This window comes from Leopardus geoffroyi, chromosome B2, assembly GCF_018350155.1.
Source record: "Leopardus geoffroyi isolate Oge1 chromosome B2, O.geoffroyi_Oge1_pat1.0, whole genome shotgun sequence".
NCBI classification, from domain to species: Eukaryota; Metazoa; Chordata; class Mammalia; order Carnivora; family Felidae; genus Leopardus; species Leopardus geoffroyi.
The window spans coordinates 66,223,880-66,243,361 of NC_059332.1; the positions used below are offsets into that span (position 1 = coordinate 66,223,880).

Here is a 19,482-nt window from a genome sequence, read left to right on the forward strand (position 1 = left end):
CTCTCCTTCAAAAATAAATAAAGACATTAAAAATTTTTTTAAAAAAACAAGAAATGGAATTATTTTTTAAAGAAAATAAATTTCAGTACACTCAGTGCCTATCCCTCTAAAGGGACAAGACAGTGACTATGATAAGCTTGCTCCAGAGATGCTTTATTCTTAACAAATTCTATTTGGTTTCTCATTCTATGACCCACTACTTAATGAGCTACTTTAGTTGGCCTTTCCCCAGCGCTCATTCACAACTGTTCCTAAATAATGTCAGTCCTTTTGCTGGAGCAGGTGTTATTTTCTGGGCATCTTCACCAAAAGGCAACATAAAAATTAACAAGCTTCAGATCTGGAGGATTCAGGGTCTCATTTCAGGCAAAGAATATATGTGTCACACACACAGTAATGCTTTTGGAACTTTCTGTCTAATAAGAAGATTTTGACATCATAACAAAAGAACTCAGTATACTTCTAAATGTTTATTTCCTTTTCTATAAGAGCAATTCTTAAGGGCTAAAGGATTATATCATTTCTTGCAGCAAAATGAAGGTCTGTTTTTTGTACAAGTGTAAAGCTGTGTTTTCAGGGTCCCCTCTTTCATTTCAAGTATCTCGCATGCTACCAGGTAACTAAGTCAGTTACACTGTATATTCCACACAGGGAAGATCTATAATTCAGCCTGCCCGTTTAGTATTAAAACCAACTCCTAAATTTGCAGTATTAGGAACTTGCATAGGACTAGCATTCCAAGGTTGAAGTACAGACAATGTGAGGTTCAGATGTGCTCTGGGTTTAGAGGGAATGTTAACGTTAGTGATTAACAACTATATGTTTTATAGCAAATGTCTAAGTGTCCAGAAATGCCCATGGAGCTTCTTGCTCTGGTTTGCTCCATAATGCCTCTCTCTAACATGTCTTATTTCATATCTTAGGAGTTCGTGATGATTGTCGTCTTTGGTTTGGAGTTCATCATTCGAATCTGGTCTGCAGGTTGCTGTTGTCGGTATAGAGGATGGCAAGGAAGACTGAGATTTGCCCGAAAGCCCTTCTGTGTTATAGGTGAATATCAAAGTCCTACATATGGATTTACAACACTGCATCCTTTTTTTTCTTTATTGCAATATTTAATCAATATTAAAAGATAACATTCATGGAACATTTACTGTGGGTCAGGCACTTTGTGTTTTAAAAGCATTGACTCACTTAATCCTAACCATAACACTATGAGGTAAGTATTTTTATTATCTCCATTTTACAAATGAAGAAACTGAGACAAAGAGAAGTGAAAGAAAGTGGTGGAGTTGGGAGTTTGAGGCAAGTGGTCTGGCTCTAGACTATTCACTTATATCCAATTAAGTTACAGTGAAATGTATGGTTCTCCAGTATTGTCTTGAATTAGGGAAGCATTGATTTCAGTATATATAAATCCCCCTTTTTTCTTTACAATATGAGCAATACCCCTTTTATGCTCTTGACAAACTGGAGTGGATAGCAATGTATTAGTCCTGATAAAGCATCTCAATTAGCATGCCTCAAGGATGATTACAAGTATGGCTTACTTTATGTATGGGCAACTTTAGACCTGATAAAGTGTTTTACCCTGTTAAATTTGAGTTCCCCCACAATGCAGTCCCTGAATAAATACCACTTCTTTTCAGCTCTCTAGCTCCTGTGGTTTCAGAGGGATTCCATCACCTGGGTACCAGCCTGAAATTATACATTTTCATGAAGATGTCATACAGCAGTCTGGACTTAGGATCTGGCAACTCCCAGGAATATATTTAAAAGTATACCATAAGATTGAAAACTTATTCAATTATATCTCAATTTTCAAATTTTAAGTAAATTGCCTACATCACAGCCCTTTATCCCCAAATATTTTGGTGTGGATTTCCTAAGAATAAGGATATTCTTTTACATAACCTTCCATAAATTGAACATTAATACTTTACCTAATCTGCTGATTGTATTCCAGTTGTATCAACTGACCTAATTATGTCCTTTATAGCATGCTTTCCTCTCCCGTGCTGGATCCAGTCTATGATGAAACACTGCACTCAGCTGTCCTGTCTCTCTAGTGTCCTTCCATCTAGAATAGCTCCTCAGCCATTCTTTGTCTTGTAGGACGTTGACATTTTTGAAGACTATAGCTTATTTTTTAAAAATAGAATGTTCTTCCTTTGGGGGAAAAAACCCTAGATATAAAACCTGTTGTTGTTGTTGTTGTTGTTGTTGTTGTTGTTGTTGTTGTAGTTGTAGTTGTTGTATAAAAGCTACATTTGGTTTTCTTACTCTTTTTTCCTTCCCACTTCTTTGGCAGCCATTCAGATCCAAATACTAAAAGTTCTTGGTGAGGCTTACTTACTTCAACTACTTCCCATCTGAGGAAGTAGGTTTTTATTTACGAGCTTGTTTATACTATCTTCTTCATCGACAGCTAGTTTTCCATTTTATTTGAGGTTTCAGTAATTGTTGATTAATCTTCTTAGTCTCCTCCTTTCCCCCTGTTCCCTGCACTAATGGCAGAATGGACTTAGGCAGGTCTTGGAGAAAGTGTCTGCTCATCCTTGGACACTGTTAAGAAGAATCCTTTCTTCCAGCCTTGCTGTATAGATGGAGCACTGTCCTGGGGATGGGAGAAAAGGTGGGCTGTCCATATGCTCTTTGCCACTGAGTTAATTTCAGAGTATGCTTGTTTCAAAAGAGTCACCATTCATTTAACTGAAATTTATGGAAATTCGGTTGTGTGTGAAGCACTGGAATTACAGTAGTGAATCCAGTAAAATGTTAAATGAAACCTATCTTAAAATACCTGGTTTGGCTTTCACTACTGCAGTCTACTTGTCCAGCTGCCTGTCTTCTGCGAGAAATGGCTTTACTCCTTTCTGGAAGCCATTATGCTAAGATATGGAGGAAAGTAGGTAGAAATTACCCAGCCCCCAGGCATATCAGTGAAGGCATTTGATTTTTCTCTCCAGAGACTTTTCTCTTTTTCAATTCTCTGCTCCAGAAACATCATGAAGGACTTTAACTTGGTGTGAAACTATTGCACAAGTACTTTCTGTCCTATAAGGGCCCCAAACAAAACAATTCACAAGGCAGATGGTTGGCCAAGATTCACTCAGCTTCTACAGGATGAGGTCGGTTCATGGATGACTGAAGGAATGTTTCATTCCAGATTTTAAAACCAATTAAAAATTGGCTTTGCTCCAATTCCAGAGGCAATGCTGATGTATTTCTGGTCTGCAAGCTAAAAAGAAAGTCCTTTCCCAGATGCCTGCTGCCTTTTGATAGCTGTTTTCAGCTTTGGATACCTCAGTACATCTTAGTCCTTTAATCTGTCTCTTCCTGTCTCAGATCTTCGTGGTCATGATAGAATATCTTTTTTAAAAAAATATGTGGCTCTAAAACTGATGTCAGGATATCTGTAATCTTAATATCCTAATCACCTTTGGGCTTATTGTGGCCCAGCTGAATTGATGTAATAGTGGAGCATGTTCAAATGTGGATCTTCATATGATGTCAGTAAAATTTAATCTACACAGAGGAACCAAATGTCATCTGCCTGAAGGCAGCAGGCTGTGGCAGGTGACTGTAGAAACCCACTGTAGCCCTGTTTAATAGGTGCATAAAAATGATTGATACCACTGATAAAATGATAAAGTGCAATGTAAAGTGAGCCCTGTAATTCCCTTGTTCAACCTAATTTACCATGGCAAAATAAAAAAAAAAAAAAAAGAAAGGAAGAAAGAAATGGGGTCTCTCATCTGTGAAAACTATTCTGAGTTTGCAAATGTAGCTAATATCTCTCAAGGCTCCATGTATTTGTAACAGTTGATTACCCTGCACACGCTAAATACATGCCCAAATGTTTTCAGCAGTCTTGAGCATTCCAGAAAAGGATATAGAAAAAACTGTGGTAGCCTGGCTATGCCTTCAACATGGGAAATCCTTTCTGGAGGCACATCAATGTTGTTCTTTCCAGTTGGAGACAGACTGAAGCTATTGCAGTGGTCAGCTAGTGGACCTCATATAGTTTTGAGTCTGAGAGATCAACTGATAGTATTTGGAGTGGCTAGAGGCCCCACAGGCTAATTCCCAAAGACTGGAACTTCCCCCTCCTGAACTGCCTACCCCCTCCAGCCCTGCATTCTAGGCAAATGAAGAACATTTTAAATTACAAAGTCATCATATACTTGTGTTTGAACAATATATTTTAAACAAGTATAACCAAAGGGAAGAAAAAGTTTATTCAATTTTTTAAAAATTAAGTGCTTTCTTTCATTACTATATTGATTTATCTCTTCTTGGTTTGGGGAGTTTGCTTTGAAAACTGGTAAAAATTTTATCTTGTATTGCAAAATTCTTCCTTATACCTGTGTGTTCAATTTACATCTCTCCTCTAAGACTCTTTTGAAATAACATGTGTATAGCTGTAGGCAATAATCAGTGCATTACCAATTTGGAGAGTCAAGTATATTTTGGGATAACTACCCCAAGATGCCCTTCACTTATCTATACTGGCTGCTTTATGAGTTCTCTGCATTCAACCACCAATCAGTGGCCTCAGTATTGAGAATGTGTGAAATACACTCAAAGACTAATTTCATAGTCATTCTTTTTTTTTTCTGCTTTCATTAATGACTTCCCTGAAAATTGCAAATAGTACCAAAGGCTGGTACTTAGATCACAATAATGAGCCTGATGTGTCAGGAAGCCAACAAATTACTTCTAACAGTGGCTTTTTTGGATTCCCTGGTGACTCTTTCTAAAGACATATATAACAGAGCCATATTTCTTGGTCTTGCAGTATGTCTCAGGGAAGCAGAAAATACCAGCCTGTTATTAATCTTGGGTCTGTATTTGATGCTAAATATAAGTTGACTTCTTCTTGCTATTTTAACAGTTTTCCTTCAGCATTAATATTTCCACAAGGGGACAAAAGAGGCAAACCACAGCACAGATGTTTCCCGCATGAATTGGGCATATACGTTTTTGACATGAGATAACAGTCACTCAGGAAAATGTCAACAAGTGCATTTTTTTTTTAATGAGAAAAAAATAACCAGTTTCTTCTTTGGCTAAAACCAAATTGAAGCCCTTATTAAAATTAACCACACAGCCAAGGCCACTCTAATATATCTGTGAGTTCTTCTTATTAAAAGGCAACATAAGCTGCTAATGTGTTCAAAAGTTTTATCAGAGACTCCCAGAACTGCCACTGGCTTCTAAACTGAAGATTTGAAACATCATTTTCCATTTCTCCTCCTTCCCCATCTTTTGTTCTAAGAGACATGCTCTTGAATTGCATCATTTTCTTTATCTTCCAATCTTCCCTGTCCTTTAGGAGAAATTCTGTTCTCTCAGATTATTTTCTGTCAGTCATTTACTCTTCTGCTACTACTCTTTACTTCTAAGCATTGAAACTCCTTTAGACTCTTTCTATATGATTGGTTGGACCATCTGAGAACAATTAAACCCTGTTTGATTAATTGATCACAGAATACTAAAGTCATTTCAATCCTTCTAGTTGATAAATGATATTTATTGAGACTTGCTGTATGCTAGGTACTGCACTAAGCATTTTATAAATATTGTCTTATTTAATTCTACATAGGTATTATAATATTCTATTTCATAAATGAGGATTTATGAGGAACAACTCCCAGAATTCAGGAAAATGCTTTGCTTACTGTTATCAGTTTATTATAAAAGATATATTCAGGAACAGCCAAGTGGAAGAGATGCATAGGGTAAGGTACTTGGGGCAAGGGAATGGCTAATATGGAGCTTCCATGACCTCTACAGGCATGCCACCCTCCCAACACCTCGGTGTGTTCAATCTGGAAGCTCTCTGAACCCCATGGTTTAGATATTTTCATGGAGCTTTCATTACATAGACATAATTTATTAAACGTTGGCTATTGGTCATTAAATTCAATTTCTAGACCCTGTTCCCTTCCCAGATGTCTGGAGGATAAGGCTAAAAGTTCCAACTCTCTAATCATGATTTGGTCTTTCTGGTAACCAGGCATCATCTTGAATTTACCTAGGGACACCCCTACCACCACCACCCCAGGTACCAGTCATCTAATTAGCATAAAAAGACACTTATCATTCCAGAAATTCCAAGGGTTTTAGGAGTCATGTGCCAGGAATCCAAGGCAATGAGTATTTCTCATTGAACCACACTACCCAACTGTAAGAAAATTGCTCTTATTTAAGTTTATTAGTATTTTTACATTAATTTTTAAGTTTATTTATTTATTTTGAAGAGGTTGCAGAGGGAAAGGGAGAGAGAGAATCCCATGCAGGCTCCGTGCTGTCAGTGCAGAGCCCAACACAGGGTTCATACCCACAAACCATGGGATCATGGCCTGAGCTGAAATCAAGAGCTTAACCAATGGAGCTTAACCAACTGAGTCACCCAAGTGCCCCTAAAATTAAATATAATTGAAACTTGTCCACTGTCATCAACTTACAGACAAAGAATCTGATACTTTTATGTTCATCATTAGTAATCTAAGATCTTTGAATGAGAAGCCTGGCTTTAGAAAACAACATTAATTGCAGTATTGGCCTTACATATCAGCCTTATTATATCAACTAAATCAGGTTATCTATTGCAGCTTTCTAACCTAAAAGGGAAATGGGTCTCTAAAATAGACTTACTTGCCTTCTATAAAATTGCATATTTTTTTAAGCAATGTTATCATAAAGTTCTCTGGGTATTTCCTAATTGGGGATATCTCCAGAGTAAGTGATCTTACTCCCAGAAATGCCTTCTCATGTTTGTTAAGGTTAGTAGACTACTGAGAGACTTGTCTAAACAGATAGTTGTTGACTTAGTACACAAATTTGAACTTATAAGGTGGCTTGATTAGCTGATATGACTTAACCATATAGAGAATGCCCTTAGTTGGAAATGAATACCTAAAGATTATTTCCCAACTGAGAGCCTTTCCTCTACAGTCAGGAACAAGACAGGGATATCCACTCTCACCATGATTATTTAACATAATACTGGAAGTCTTAGCCTCAGCAATCAGACAACAAAAAAGAAATAAAAGGCATCCAAATCTGCAAGGAGAAAGTCAAACATTCACTATTTGCAGACAACATGATACTCTATGTAGAAAACCCTAAAGACCCCACCAAAAAAATTGCTAGAACTAATACATGAACTCAGCAAAGTTGTAGGATGTAAAAGTCAACAGCAGAAATCCGTTGCATTTCTATACACCAATAATGAAGCAGCAGAAAAAGAAATCAAGGAATCAAACCCACTTGTAATTGCACCAAAAACAATAAGATAACTAAGAATAAACCTGACCAAAGAGGTAAAAGATATGTACGCTGAAAAATAGAACACTTGTGAAAGAAATTGAAGAGGACACAAAGAAGTGGCAAAACATTCCATGCTGATGCATCGGAAGAACAAACACTGTTAAAATGTTTACACTACCCATAGACATTTAATGCAACCCCTATCAAAATATCACCAGTATTGTGCTCACTTCGGCAGCACATATACTAAAATATCACCAGTATTTTCCACAGATCTAGAACAAAGAATCATAAAATTTGTATGATACCACAAAAGACCCCGAATAGCCAAAGCAATCATGAAAAAGAAAGCAAAGCTGGAGGCATCACGATTCTGGATTTCAAGCTGTATTACAAAGCTGTGCTGATCAAGACAGTATGGTGCTGGCACAAGAAGAGACACGTAGATCAACGGAACAGAACAGAGAACCCAGAAATGGACCCACAAATATATGGCCAACTAATCTTTGACAAAGCAGGAAAGAATATCCAGCGAAAAAAAGTCTCTTCAACAAATGGTGTTGGGAAAACTGGACAGCAACATGCAAAAGAATGAAACTGGACCACTTTCTCACACCACACATAAAAGTAAACTCAAAATAGATGAAAGACCTAAATGTGAAACAGGAAATCATCAGAATTCTAGAGGAGAACACAGGCAGCAATCTCTTTGACTTCAGTGAGAGAAACTTCTTACTCAACATGTCACCAAAGGCAAGGGAAACGTAAGCAAACATGAACAATTGGGACTTCATCAAGATAAAAAATTTCTCCACAGAGAAGGAAACAATCAACAAAACTAAAAGGCAGCCTGTGGAGTGGGAGAAGATATCTGCAAATGACATATCTGATAAAGGGCTAGTATCCAAAATCTATAAAGCACTTAACCAAACTCAACACCCAGAAAAAGAAATAATTCAATTAAGAAATGGGCAGAAGACATAGACACTTTTCCAAAGGCATCCAGATGCTAACAGACATATGAAAAGACGCTCAACATCATACATCATCAGGGAAATACCAATCAAAACCATGATGAGATACCACTTCATACCTGTCAGAATGGCTAAAATTAACAACACAAGAAACAACAGGTGTTGGTGAAGATGCAGAAAAAAGGAAACTCTCTTGCACTATTGGTGTGAATGCAAACTGGTGTGCCACTATGGAGGTTCCTCAAAAAGGTAAAAATAGAACTACCCTATGATCCAGCAATTACAGTACTAGGTATTTACCCAAAGGATACAAAAATACAGATTCGAAAGGGTATCTGCACCCCAATGTTTATAGCAGCATTATCAACAATAGCCAAACTATCCAAACTATGGAAAGAACCCAAATGTCCATCAACTGATGAATGGATAAAGAAGATGTGGTGCTTGTATATACATATATATATGTATATACATATATATGTGTGTGTGTGTGTGTGTGTGTATATATATATATATATATATATATATATATATATATATATAAAATGGAATATTACTCAGAAAAAACTGAAATCTTGCCATTGGCAACAATGTGGATGGAGCTAGAATATATGACACTAAGCAAAATAAGTCAGTCAGAGAAAGACAAATACCATATGATTTCACTTATATGTGGAATTTAAGAAACAAAACAGATAAACATATGGGAAGAGGGGGGAAAGAGAGAGAGGAACAAACCATAAGAGACTCTTAACAAAAGAGAACACACTGAGGGTTGATGGAGGGAGGCGGGTGGGGGATGGGCTAGATGGGTGATGGGTATTAAGGAAGGCACTAGTTATGATGACAGTACATAGTACTATCATAGTACTGTATATATCACCAGTACTGTACTGGATGTACATAGTATTGTACACTGTATCTGTGAAATTCATTCACAGAACACTTATGTGCCAAACATGATCTTTGGTGCTAAAGACACAAAGATGACTAAAACATAGTCCCTGACTGTGAAAGTATGGTCTCCTTTGTCCTTAGAAAAGGGCAGAACCAGTAGGAGGGAGACTATGATGATACAGAGCAAAGGTGATGGAGGTAGAAGCTGTCACAGTAAGAAGGATATAGAATATCATGATTGATTATATGAGACAGAGAAACAAAAGATACCCAAGGTTTTGAGCTCATTCAACAAACATTTATACAACACCTACCATGTCCAAGCATGGTTCTCTATGCTGGGAGGCTATGTTGTGCCAAATGGCCCATGGCCTCCTTGTAGAGTAATATTCCAGTGGATGGATAAAAATCCTATGCAAACATATTTTTGAAAAACAAGGTAGTATCAACTAGAGATAATTGCAATGAAAAAAATAAAACAGAGAGATTAGGGACAGAGAGACTAGGTGGTCCAAGAGAGTCTTTCTAAGGAATGGACACTCAAGTTAACCTGAATATTAAAAAGGAGCCATTCGTGAGATTTAAGCACAGATTTTCCAGGCCAGGGAACAATAACTACAATATTCTTGTGACCCAACAGCTTATATAAGGAAGAGACATAAGGTCATTATGGCTGGAGTTCAGTGAGCAGTGGGCAAGTAGTAGGAAACGAAAGAGGGACAGTCACACCCTGAAAACCATGTAGGCCATTTGAGGCCATATAATAGTTGCCTGATACAGGACAGCTTCCTGAGATGGGGCCCTAGCAAGCATCCAGTAGCTTGATGACAGGCCTAATGGTGAATATTTGGGTTGAAAAAAACAAGAAAAAAAATTTTATCAGGCAGTGAAAAGTATATAAGTCTCAGGGTTTCATAGTCATCTATAACTGTTCGTACTTGTTATCAGCAACATACAAATTATTATTTATTCAGAATATAAATCTATTCCCTCTGACTTTTCCATGTATCCATACATATCTACCCTTAGAAACATGAAATTTCAAAATTAAAAGAAAATATGTTATCTTCTATGAGCAACTGGAATTAGGAGAATGTGATGGAAGGTCTTTTATGTCCCCACTGGTAACTATCACCAATGAGCGGTTCCCAAGGGTCTGCTTCCCAAAGGACTCTGCTGCAGACTCTTAGTTATGATGGTTGCAATGCAGATTTATTTCATTAAATATTATTTATTTCCTTTGAGACATTGTCCCTTTTTGCCTTGAGATGTTATCTAAAGACTTGTGATCAATAAGAAGCATTAAACTATCACTATGGGGTAAATTTTCAAAGTGGTGCTTGAAATTTGCCAGTATGAGTCCCATTAACTTCAGAGGAAGTCCTGCAGTTAAAACCACTGCACATGGCTTTAAAAATGTTCTACAGTATATCTTCATGGTGCCGCTTTTTTTTTTTTAATAAATACCACAGAGCAGCTCAGTGCACAGCTGATTGCAGTATTTAAGAACGTGGATAATGTACTGTGCAGTAGGAGGCTTTTAAAATTAGATTTTAAAGCTTTATTCCTATTAAGAGTCACAACAACAATATAAATGCATCTTTAATTCTTCAAAGAGTACCTTTCTATAAAGGAATTTGGAGCTCAATTAGAATATAGAGCTCATAAAGCAGCACCATGTTCCTCTGAGACATTGTTTATCTTCCTCCATAGATAGAAAAAATTGAGGCTCCGGGAAGTGGGGGTGCTTTGTGCTCGGCCCTTAAGTTAGCAGTGAAGCTAGGAATAGAATGCCAGCCTCCCTATAGCTCACTGCTCTAAAGCACTGCCTCTTGCAAGAGTCAAATTTAATTACAGTATAATCCATTTAATCTACACATGGAAGAATAATGAAGGTGCAGGAAAAAATGAATTCATTAACAGGTTGGTGAGAGACCATGTTATATAGATTAGCTTCTTTTTGGGATCCAAATTTTCAGTATGTTCTAGTTGGTGTCTGATGCTGTGACAGATGATCCTAATTCTACTGACCACAATTAACAAGAGACTAATTGTTTTTTCTTACTTTGAAACATAAGGAAGGGTTCCAGTTGAAAATTCTGCAGAACCATCTTTTTTGTCAGAAATAAAACATAAGGACTGTTGTTAAATAAGAGAGAAAATCGTGCATAATTCCCCTCTGCGCTCCTTCTGGGTTAAAAGAAAGAACTATATTGAGTTAAATGCACAACTTACAGCCTTCCTTGAAACAAAAGATGAGTGAGATTTTGCTTCATTTTTTACTTTTGTTTATTTCTCCACTAATTCACTGTATCTGTGTCCATGCTAGTCCATCCATTCTCTATTTCCTATATGCACATTAGAAAAGAGACAATAGTTTTAGAGCTGTATTTAGATTAGAAATCTTCCTTTGAAGAGAAAAATAACAGGAAATTAGGAGTTGTGGTACCTGGTGTTATATGAACAGGAATAAAATTTCATGGTTTAAGTTGTAATCATGCTTATAGACTATCTCATATAATTCATAATAATCTTATTGAAGTTGGAAGAGATTATGATCCCTATTTTATATACTTTTTATATACCAAAAAACAGAAACTTAGAATAAGGGCCTTATCAAGGATCACACAGCATATAAGCAAGAGAATAAAAAAAAAAGGAAGGAAGAGATTTACTCATATCAAATTCTGACTTCTTGCTATGACACCACATTGTCTCTCTACACAACCCGCATGTGGCATAGGAACAAATAAATAAACCATGTGATGAGGTCTGATTCCTACCCCCAAATCTCCCCAAACCCCATGGGAGACATTTACTAATATGAATTCTAAAAGAAAAGAGATGTTAGTATCATAAAAAGGTGCAGTTCCTTCTGTCAACAGTCATCTTTCTAAGATCTGGCCTTTTTTTCAACTTTTTATTTTGAAATAACTTCATACTTACTTAGAAATTGCAAAAACAGCACATAGAGTTCCCATGTATCCATACCCTTTACTCAGCTTCCCCCAATGATAATATCTTATATGTGTATTACAATTATCAAAACCAGAAAGTTGATGTCGATATAGATTATGAACTAAACTGCAGGCCTATGCTTATTAACCAATAATGCTCTTGAGATCTATCCAAATCATTGGAAAGATCATTTCCAAATGATCTAGTTCCAAGTTGTTCATTTCTTTTTCTTGTTGAATGGTATTCCATGATATGGATGTACCACATTTTGTCCATTTTCATGTAAAAGATCATTTGGATTGTTTGTAGATTTTGGCTATTATAAATAAACCTGCTATGAATGTTCATGTAGAAGTTTTTTGTATGAACATAACTTTTAATTTCTCTAGGGTAAAAATCCAGGAGTAGGATTAGAGGGTCATATGGTAAGTGTATGTTTAACTTTATCAGAAACATCCAAACTGTTTTCCAGAGGATGGCCGTTCCTTTTAAAATACAGAAATGCTGGGGCGCCTGGGTGGCGCAGTCGGTTAAGCGTCCGACTTCAGCCAGGTCACGATCTCGCGGTCCGTGAGTTCGAGCCCCGCGTCGGGCTCTGGGCTAATGGCTCAGAGCCTGGAGCCTGTTTCCGATTCTGTCTCCCTCTCTCTCTGCCCCTCCCCCGTTCATGCTCTGTCTCTCTCTGTCCCAAAAATAAATAAACGTTGAAAAAAAAAAAAATAAAAAATAAAAAATAAAATAAAATACAGAAATGCCTAGGCTATTCCATGGCAGTAAATTACATCTATGCTGAGTTCAATGCCTTTTTTTATTTTCATAGAAAATGTATGTTTCTGCTTTGTCTGTTTTTCTATAAAAATTATTTTAATAAGCAGAGTTTCTGAAATTCATATTTAACCATTTGGGTCAAGAAACAAATGAAAATAGAGCCTATTAAGGAGGAGTTCTTCATGCTCTGGCAAATGAATATAAATTTGATGTTTACGTAGATGAAGTATTGAGAGAGCAATTAATGTAAAAAGTCAATGCTGTACAAAGTCCTGAAGCACCACTATTTAAATCTAACTTTATGCTGCAGAAAGTCCATATCCAAGTAAACTTTATTGAGACCAATAATAATTATGTTTGCCTGCTAAAGGATGTATATAATCACATGACAGCCTCGAAGGATGACTCTCACAGAATAAAATGTTTAAAATTGCAAGGGGCGCCTGGGTGGCTCAGTAGGTTGAGTGTCCGACTTCAGCTCAGGTCACGATCTCACGGTCCGTGAGTTCAAGCCCCGCGTCAGGCTCTGGGCTGATGGCTCAGAGCCTGGAGCCTGTTTCCGATTCTGTGTCTCCCTCTCTCTCTGCCCCTCCCCTGTTCATGCTCTGTCTCTCTCTGTCCCAAAAATAAATAAACGTTGAAAAAAATAAAATAAAATTGCCACCAAGGCCCAAGGGTGCTTTATGGTAAGTTGGAGCCCTTATTCATGGTCCTAAGAGGATGTAAAAAGAGGTCATTAGTCCTCCCTGATCCCAAACGTTTTGAAAATCCCCTTGTTCTTAAACCTATTCTCTAAGACTCTGCTTTTTCTCCCAAACCCTGCTTAATGTGTCCCAATAGATCTTACATTATAACTAACAAAAAAGTCAAAAGTTAGTAACAACCCCATGTGGCCAAATTCGTGAATTTCAACTTCATCCTCATTCTGGTCAGAACCAATGTTGGAACAATTAATTACTCATTGGGAAAAAGTTCAGGTTGGATCTATATTTATCTCATCATATATCAAGATAACCTACAAATAAATCAATGGTTTACATTAAATAAGACCCAAAAATACTGGATGCAGAAATGGGTAAATTCTCTTGTGACCTTGGAACCAAGAAGGCTTTTCTAACTATAACTAAAAATAAAGAAGTCATAGGGGCATCTGGATGGCTCAGTCGGTTTAAGCATCCAACTTCGGCTCAGGTCACGATCTCATGGTTCCTGAGTTCGGCCAAGTGTTGGGCTCTGTGCTGACAGCTCAGAGCCTGGGGCCTGCTTCAGATTCTGTGTGTGTCTCTCTCTGCCCCTTCCCCACTCATGCTTTCTCTCTCTCTCTCTCTTCCAAAAATAAAAAACCATTTAAATTTTTTTAAAAAAATAAATAAGCTGTAGAGGAAAATATTGATAAACTTAAGCCAGATGAAAATTACTAATTGATAAAATTAGGCCACATAAGATTAAAGAATACTGCATGATAAAACAAAAGAAAACAAACAACAAGCAAAATCAAAAGACAAATGTGGGAAAATATTTACAACTTCTATCAGAGACAGTTAATCATCCTAAACTGTATAGGAGCTGCTGAAATCCAGAAGAAAAGCCCAACAACCCAGTAGAAAATAAAAGAAAGGAAATGAACACGAACAGATAGTTCACAAAAAAATAAATACATATATGACTCCTAAACATACTCAATCTTATCCTAACCTGTCAGGTTGGAAAAAAATCCAAAATCTGACCACAATCATTTTTAGTTAGACTATGAGTAAACAGGCCCTCATACTCCACAGGAGTGCAGACTGGTATCACTCTTATGGAAAAGTGTCAATATTTACTAAAATTACATAACATTTACTCTCTTACCCAGGAATTCTACTTCTTAATATTTCCATCAATGTATAGGACGTGTTCAGTATAGCTGAATAAACAAAGAATGCAAAAAGGAAGGTCTTTCTGTATTGCTATAGAAGGATCCAAGATACATTAAGTAAAAAAAAAAATTGTAATATAGCATATAGAGTATGTAACTTTTGGTGTAAAAAAAATAAAGAGTCTATATTCACATTGCTTTTATCTGTATAAAGCAACATTGGAAGAATGAGTAGGAACAAAGTGAATGGCACTGGGGTGGGGGAAATTAGATTTCTCGTCATTTACTTCTTTTTTGTTTTTAAGTTTTTATTTTAAAAAAAAGTTTTAATGTTATTATTTACTTTTGAAGGAGAGAGAGACAGAGCATGAGCAGGGGAGGAGCAGAGAGAGACATAGAATTTGAGGCAGGCTCCAGTCTCTAAGCTGTCAGCACAGAGCCCGATGCAGGGCTCGAACTCCCGAACTGTGAGATCATGACCTGAGCCAAAGTCAGACGCTTAACCAACTGAGCCACCCAGGTGTCCCAAGTTTTTGATTAAATTGCAGTCAGTTAACATACAGCATAATATTGTTCTCAGGTGTACGATATAGTCCTTTCACACTTCCACAAGACACCCAGGGCTCCTCACAACAAGTGCACCCTTAATCCCCTTCCCCTATTTCACCCATCCCCCGCCCACCTCCCCTCTAGTGACCATCGGTTTGTTCTCAATAGGTAAGAGTTTGTTTTTTGGCTTTCCTCTCTTTTTCACTTCTTTGTATCATTTTCATACTTAAACCATATATATATATTAACTATTCAAAACTAAGTAGAAAGAATTGTTGCCTACACATAGTAAGCACAGCGTAAATGTTTATTGTCATTATCATTGCATAGCAATATCGGGGTCAGTTGGTTCATATAATGTACCGTTGTGCAAGATCTCACACCCACTCAAAACATTTTTATCATTGCAAAGAAGGACAATGCCAACGATAACTTTCCATAGGATTTTCACATGAATGCCCACAATCCTAGACTGAAATAACATAACATACAGCATTTTTAACTCTCTTAATAAAGCCCTATTCTAAAAGGTGATCTGCGATTTGCTTTAATGTGTTCTCCATATAATTCTTTAATCTTAAACTTGGAATTGTAGTTGTATCTTCTCAAAAAGATTGCCCAAGAAGATTAAATGAGGTAGTGCATGCAAAGTACTTAGCTAAGTGCCTGGCACATAATAAATACTCAACTGTTAGGGATAGTAAACTGAATCATAATAGTAATGGATTCATTGTATTCTCATCAATCCTGGAAGTGATAAATATAATCAGAAAAAAAAAATCAACTTGGTAAGACCTCTCTGTTTTTGTTGATTGTTTTTTCTTAAATTGTCTTTCTCAAAACTAAACTTTTAGGGGTTGAAAGTCTATGTATCTTAAACAAGAATAAATTTTATTTTAAAAGAGGAGGAGAAGGAACCACACCAGGAACTTTTTGAGACTAGAGCTCTATAGATGTGATTATTGCAGAAATGGTTGTGTTATGGTGCCTAAAGGGTGTTGGGTTAAATAAGACGGGGTTTGTAGCTTTGTTTTTGACTGGTTATTAATTATGGTTTCACCTATGTTGCCCCCAGGAGGGCTTTCTGGCCACATAACTAGGTTCCTTATATTTCTCCTATCATAACATCCATCATCCGAGATTGTGGTCTCTCCATTCAGTGTCTTCTATGCCAAGTGTCCTTTCACCCCTGTATGGGCAAAAGGTGTGTCTGTCTTGACCACCTCCTCCATGCCCCATCCATGCCCTTTATTATTATATACCCAGATTCTAGCAGTTTCTGACCACAATAAATGTGTATTAAGTGAATAAAAAATTTAAAAACTTGCCAACTAGTAGATATTCACATGCAGAACCTCAAGCCCCATTGTACCCACATACACAGTGTAAAAAGAACAATATGAAGAAATAAAGAAAAAATTGTGTGGCAATTATCTAAACAATGAAAGATAGAACATAGCACCTTTGCCTCAGCTATCAGGAGTTTTCAGAAGAATTATTTTTGCCTGCATTTTTTTTGTCTAATTGCTTCAGTTCCCCACTTTAACTTGGTCACGTGAACATGATGACATTTTTAAATAAAGTGCTTATTTTGCCTACTTATAAAATTGTAGGCTCCTTTACAGAAGGCTCTTCTATTCCCATGCTGCCTTTTTCTCAATATTTTTACTCCTGCCTTTTGCAAAAACGCTTTAAGTATTTGATTTTAGCCCCTACCACGGACTCCGAATCTGTGTTTGGAATTTGGAGATCAAAGTACTGATGCTAATCCTCAGGACGTTTGCCAACGTCTGACTTAAGAATCCATCTCTTATCAGGTTTCTGTGGTTTTCTGGAGTATTTACCAATCATAGTGTTCAAATGTGCACATCTGAAACTATTTTTTACTTACATTTTCTTGATACTTCCCCATACTTAGTTTGTGGGAAAATGTCCGGCTTCCGAATGGTATTGAACTCTGTCAGACCTTCTCCATCCTCTTTATAAAGGATTCCTAGGTTGTATCACCACATGTTTTCAATAAACCTTGTTTTTTGTTCTCCTTTAAACAGAGCGTGTCTTATTCAAAAAGCTCATGATGGTAGGAAAAGAATTGATAATGAAAAGAAACTGAGTCCAAAGTAGGATTTTTCCTCATAGTGTTAGGATTTGTTATGAGGCAATATGTTTCCCAGTCTGAGCTACAGTTTGCAGAGTCGGTTGCCATGAATTCTAATCCTGTCTCTGGAAGTAACATTGTATTATCTTACACAAGCCTCTCTGGGACACTGTTTCTTTCCTTTAAAACTGCAATATACTACGTAAGGTTCGCAAGCAGTAACACACAAAAGCAAATGTGAGATTTTAAAGGTCTTAAAACTTTCCTTTATCTACCGCCAATGAGCGCAAACTTGGTCAGGATTTTATAATTAAAGATGGAACTTATATGTGTAATTAAACAAGATCTATTTGGTTATTGACCTCCTAAAAATACAGATAGATGGATAGAATAGATCTGCACATGGCACCAAGTATAATGAGTGCCAGGTATCTATTTGTGGCATGTATTTACTCAAATTCACTCCTTTAAACCACTCTTTTCATTCTTCACAGAAGGAAAAGTCCATTTTCACACCCCAGTGTTTATCCCTAAGGATTATCCAGAAGCCTAAACTTTACCCATTTCTTATTTCTAAAAATAAGAGATTGTGTATTGAAAAAGATTAAGAGAGCCAGGTGTACCAGGTAATTCTCAATTTCCCCAGATAATACTTAGAATGAATTGCCATCCATAGGTGTCCTTTGCTTAGTGACATTTTAGCTGAAATGGCATCTCCATCTGCAAAACCCAAATAGCACAGTGTATTCAAAGAACTTCCTGAAGATATCCTTTCAAAAACTTTAGTAGTAGGTGATGATTAATCATAACCTGCATGTCATCTGAAAATAGATATCAAGTTTCTCAAGGAAAGATTACATATCCCAATACTAACCGTAACCGGCTGCCAAGATTTCAAAGAGCCAGTATCATTCAACTGCTTAGGGTAAGTGGAAAGCATTGAAAGTTAGGAGTTTTGTTTTTACTCTGTAAATTTAAACCTGTAATGGCATTGTCTGACTGATATATAAACATTCAGGCTATGACTCTGAACGAGATATCTAAGCATTTGGATTTCATCATAGGATGTTAGGGGATTTCCAGTAAAAGTTTCAACTTTGATCATTCACTGGTGGGAATCCAAATCTTTTTTTAGACCTGTAGTCAAATACTGGTATGGGGCTCTGTTGAATTGAAACTGACTGCGGAACCATTTGGTATATATGAAAATAGGTGCTAGGAGAATGTTTTAAACATCTGAGGATGTCAGTGTGGGAAATTGCTGCCTCTAAAAGCCTTTCTTGTACTCTCTGTATCAAGAAATATAATATAAAGCCATCATGCCATTGCCCTAAAACATGTTCTGAATATGAAATACACATGACTTTTCATCTTTTGATGTACTGAGGACTGATGGGATTACACCTAGGTAATTTACTCAAGATACTACAGTGTGCCTTGAATAGGATGTGTTTGCCTCCCACTCATTACAGTGATTCTCAGAGGACAAATGCTTCTTTCATGTTTTATAAATACAGAAACACAGCTTCTTTATATCCCCCAATGTGTACCCCACATCTGAAATTAAATGTTTGTGATCGCACTCTGAAGCAATAGTTTCAGTATATTACTATTATTGGAGATTAGTCCTGTAGCATAAAACACATGTGCATGCACATATGCACGCTGACACACACACACACACACACACACACACACACACACACACACATCTACTGCCTGACTCTGCAGACCTGCTTTCTCTCTCAACTCCAGATTCACCCACTGTCTACCAGATGTCTAGAGGGCATCTCAAAATTAACAAGGCCAAAACTGAACTGTTCATTCTACCCCTCAAATGGCCCTCCTTTCTGCTTACCCACCCACCCAACTGCAGTATTCCCCCATCTCAGTAAATAGCACTTCATTCATCCAGTTTCTCAGGCCAGAAACCCAGAAGTCACCCTCCGCTTCCCTTCTTTATGTCACAACCCACAATCAATACTTCAGCAAGTCTTGACATCCCAGCCTTCACAACTTGTCCCATATCCAACTCCTTCTCAGCTCCTCCTCACTTTAACTTTGCTCCTCTAAAGCTGCCCTCCCCTTTGTCCAGACCATCA

The 19,482-nt window shown here is 37.1% G+C and overlaps 1 protein-coding gene across 4 annotated transcripts in view; it reads left to right on the top strand.

Moving 5' to 3' along the window:
* Positions 1 to 19,482, top strand: part of KCNQ5 (potassium voltage-gated channel subfamily Q member 5) — a 514,493-nt gene that overhangs the window by 374,438 nt on the left and 120,573 nt on the right. For all 4 annotated transcript variants that reach the window (XM_045498758.1, XM_045498759.1, XM_045498760.1 and 1 more), the window contains exon 3: positions 924 to 1,050. In XM_045498758.1, the coding sequence (XP_045354714.1) occupies positions 924 to 1,050 (127 nt within the window). The remainder of the gene's footprint in view (positions 1 to 923; positions 1,051 to 19,482) is intronic.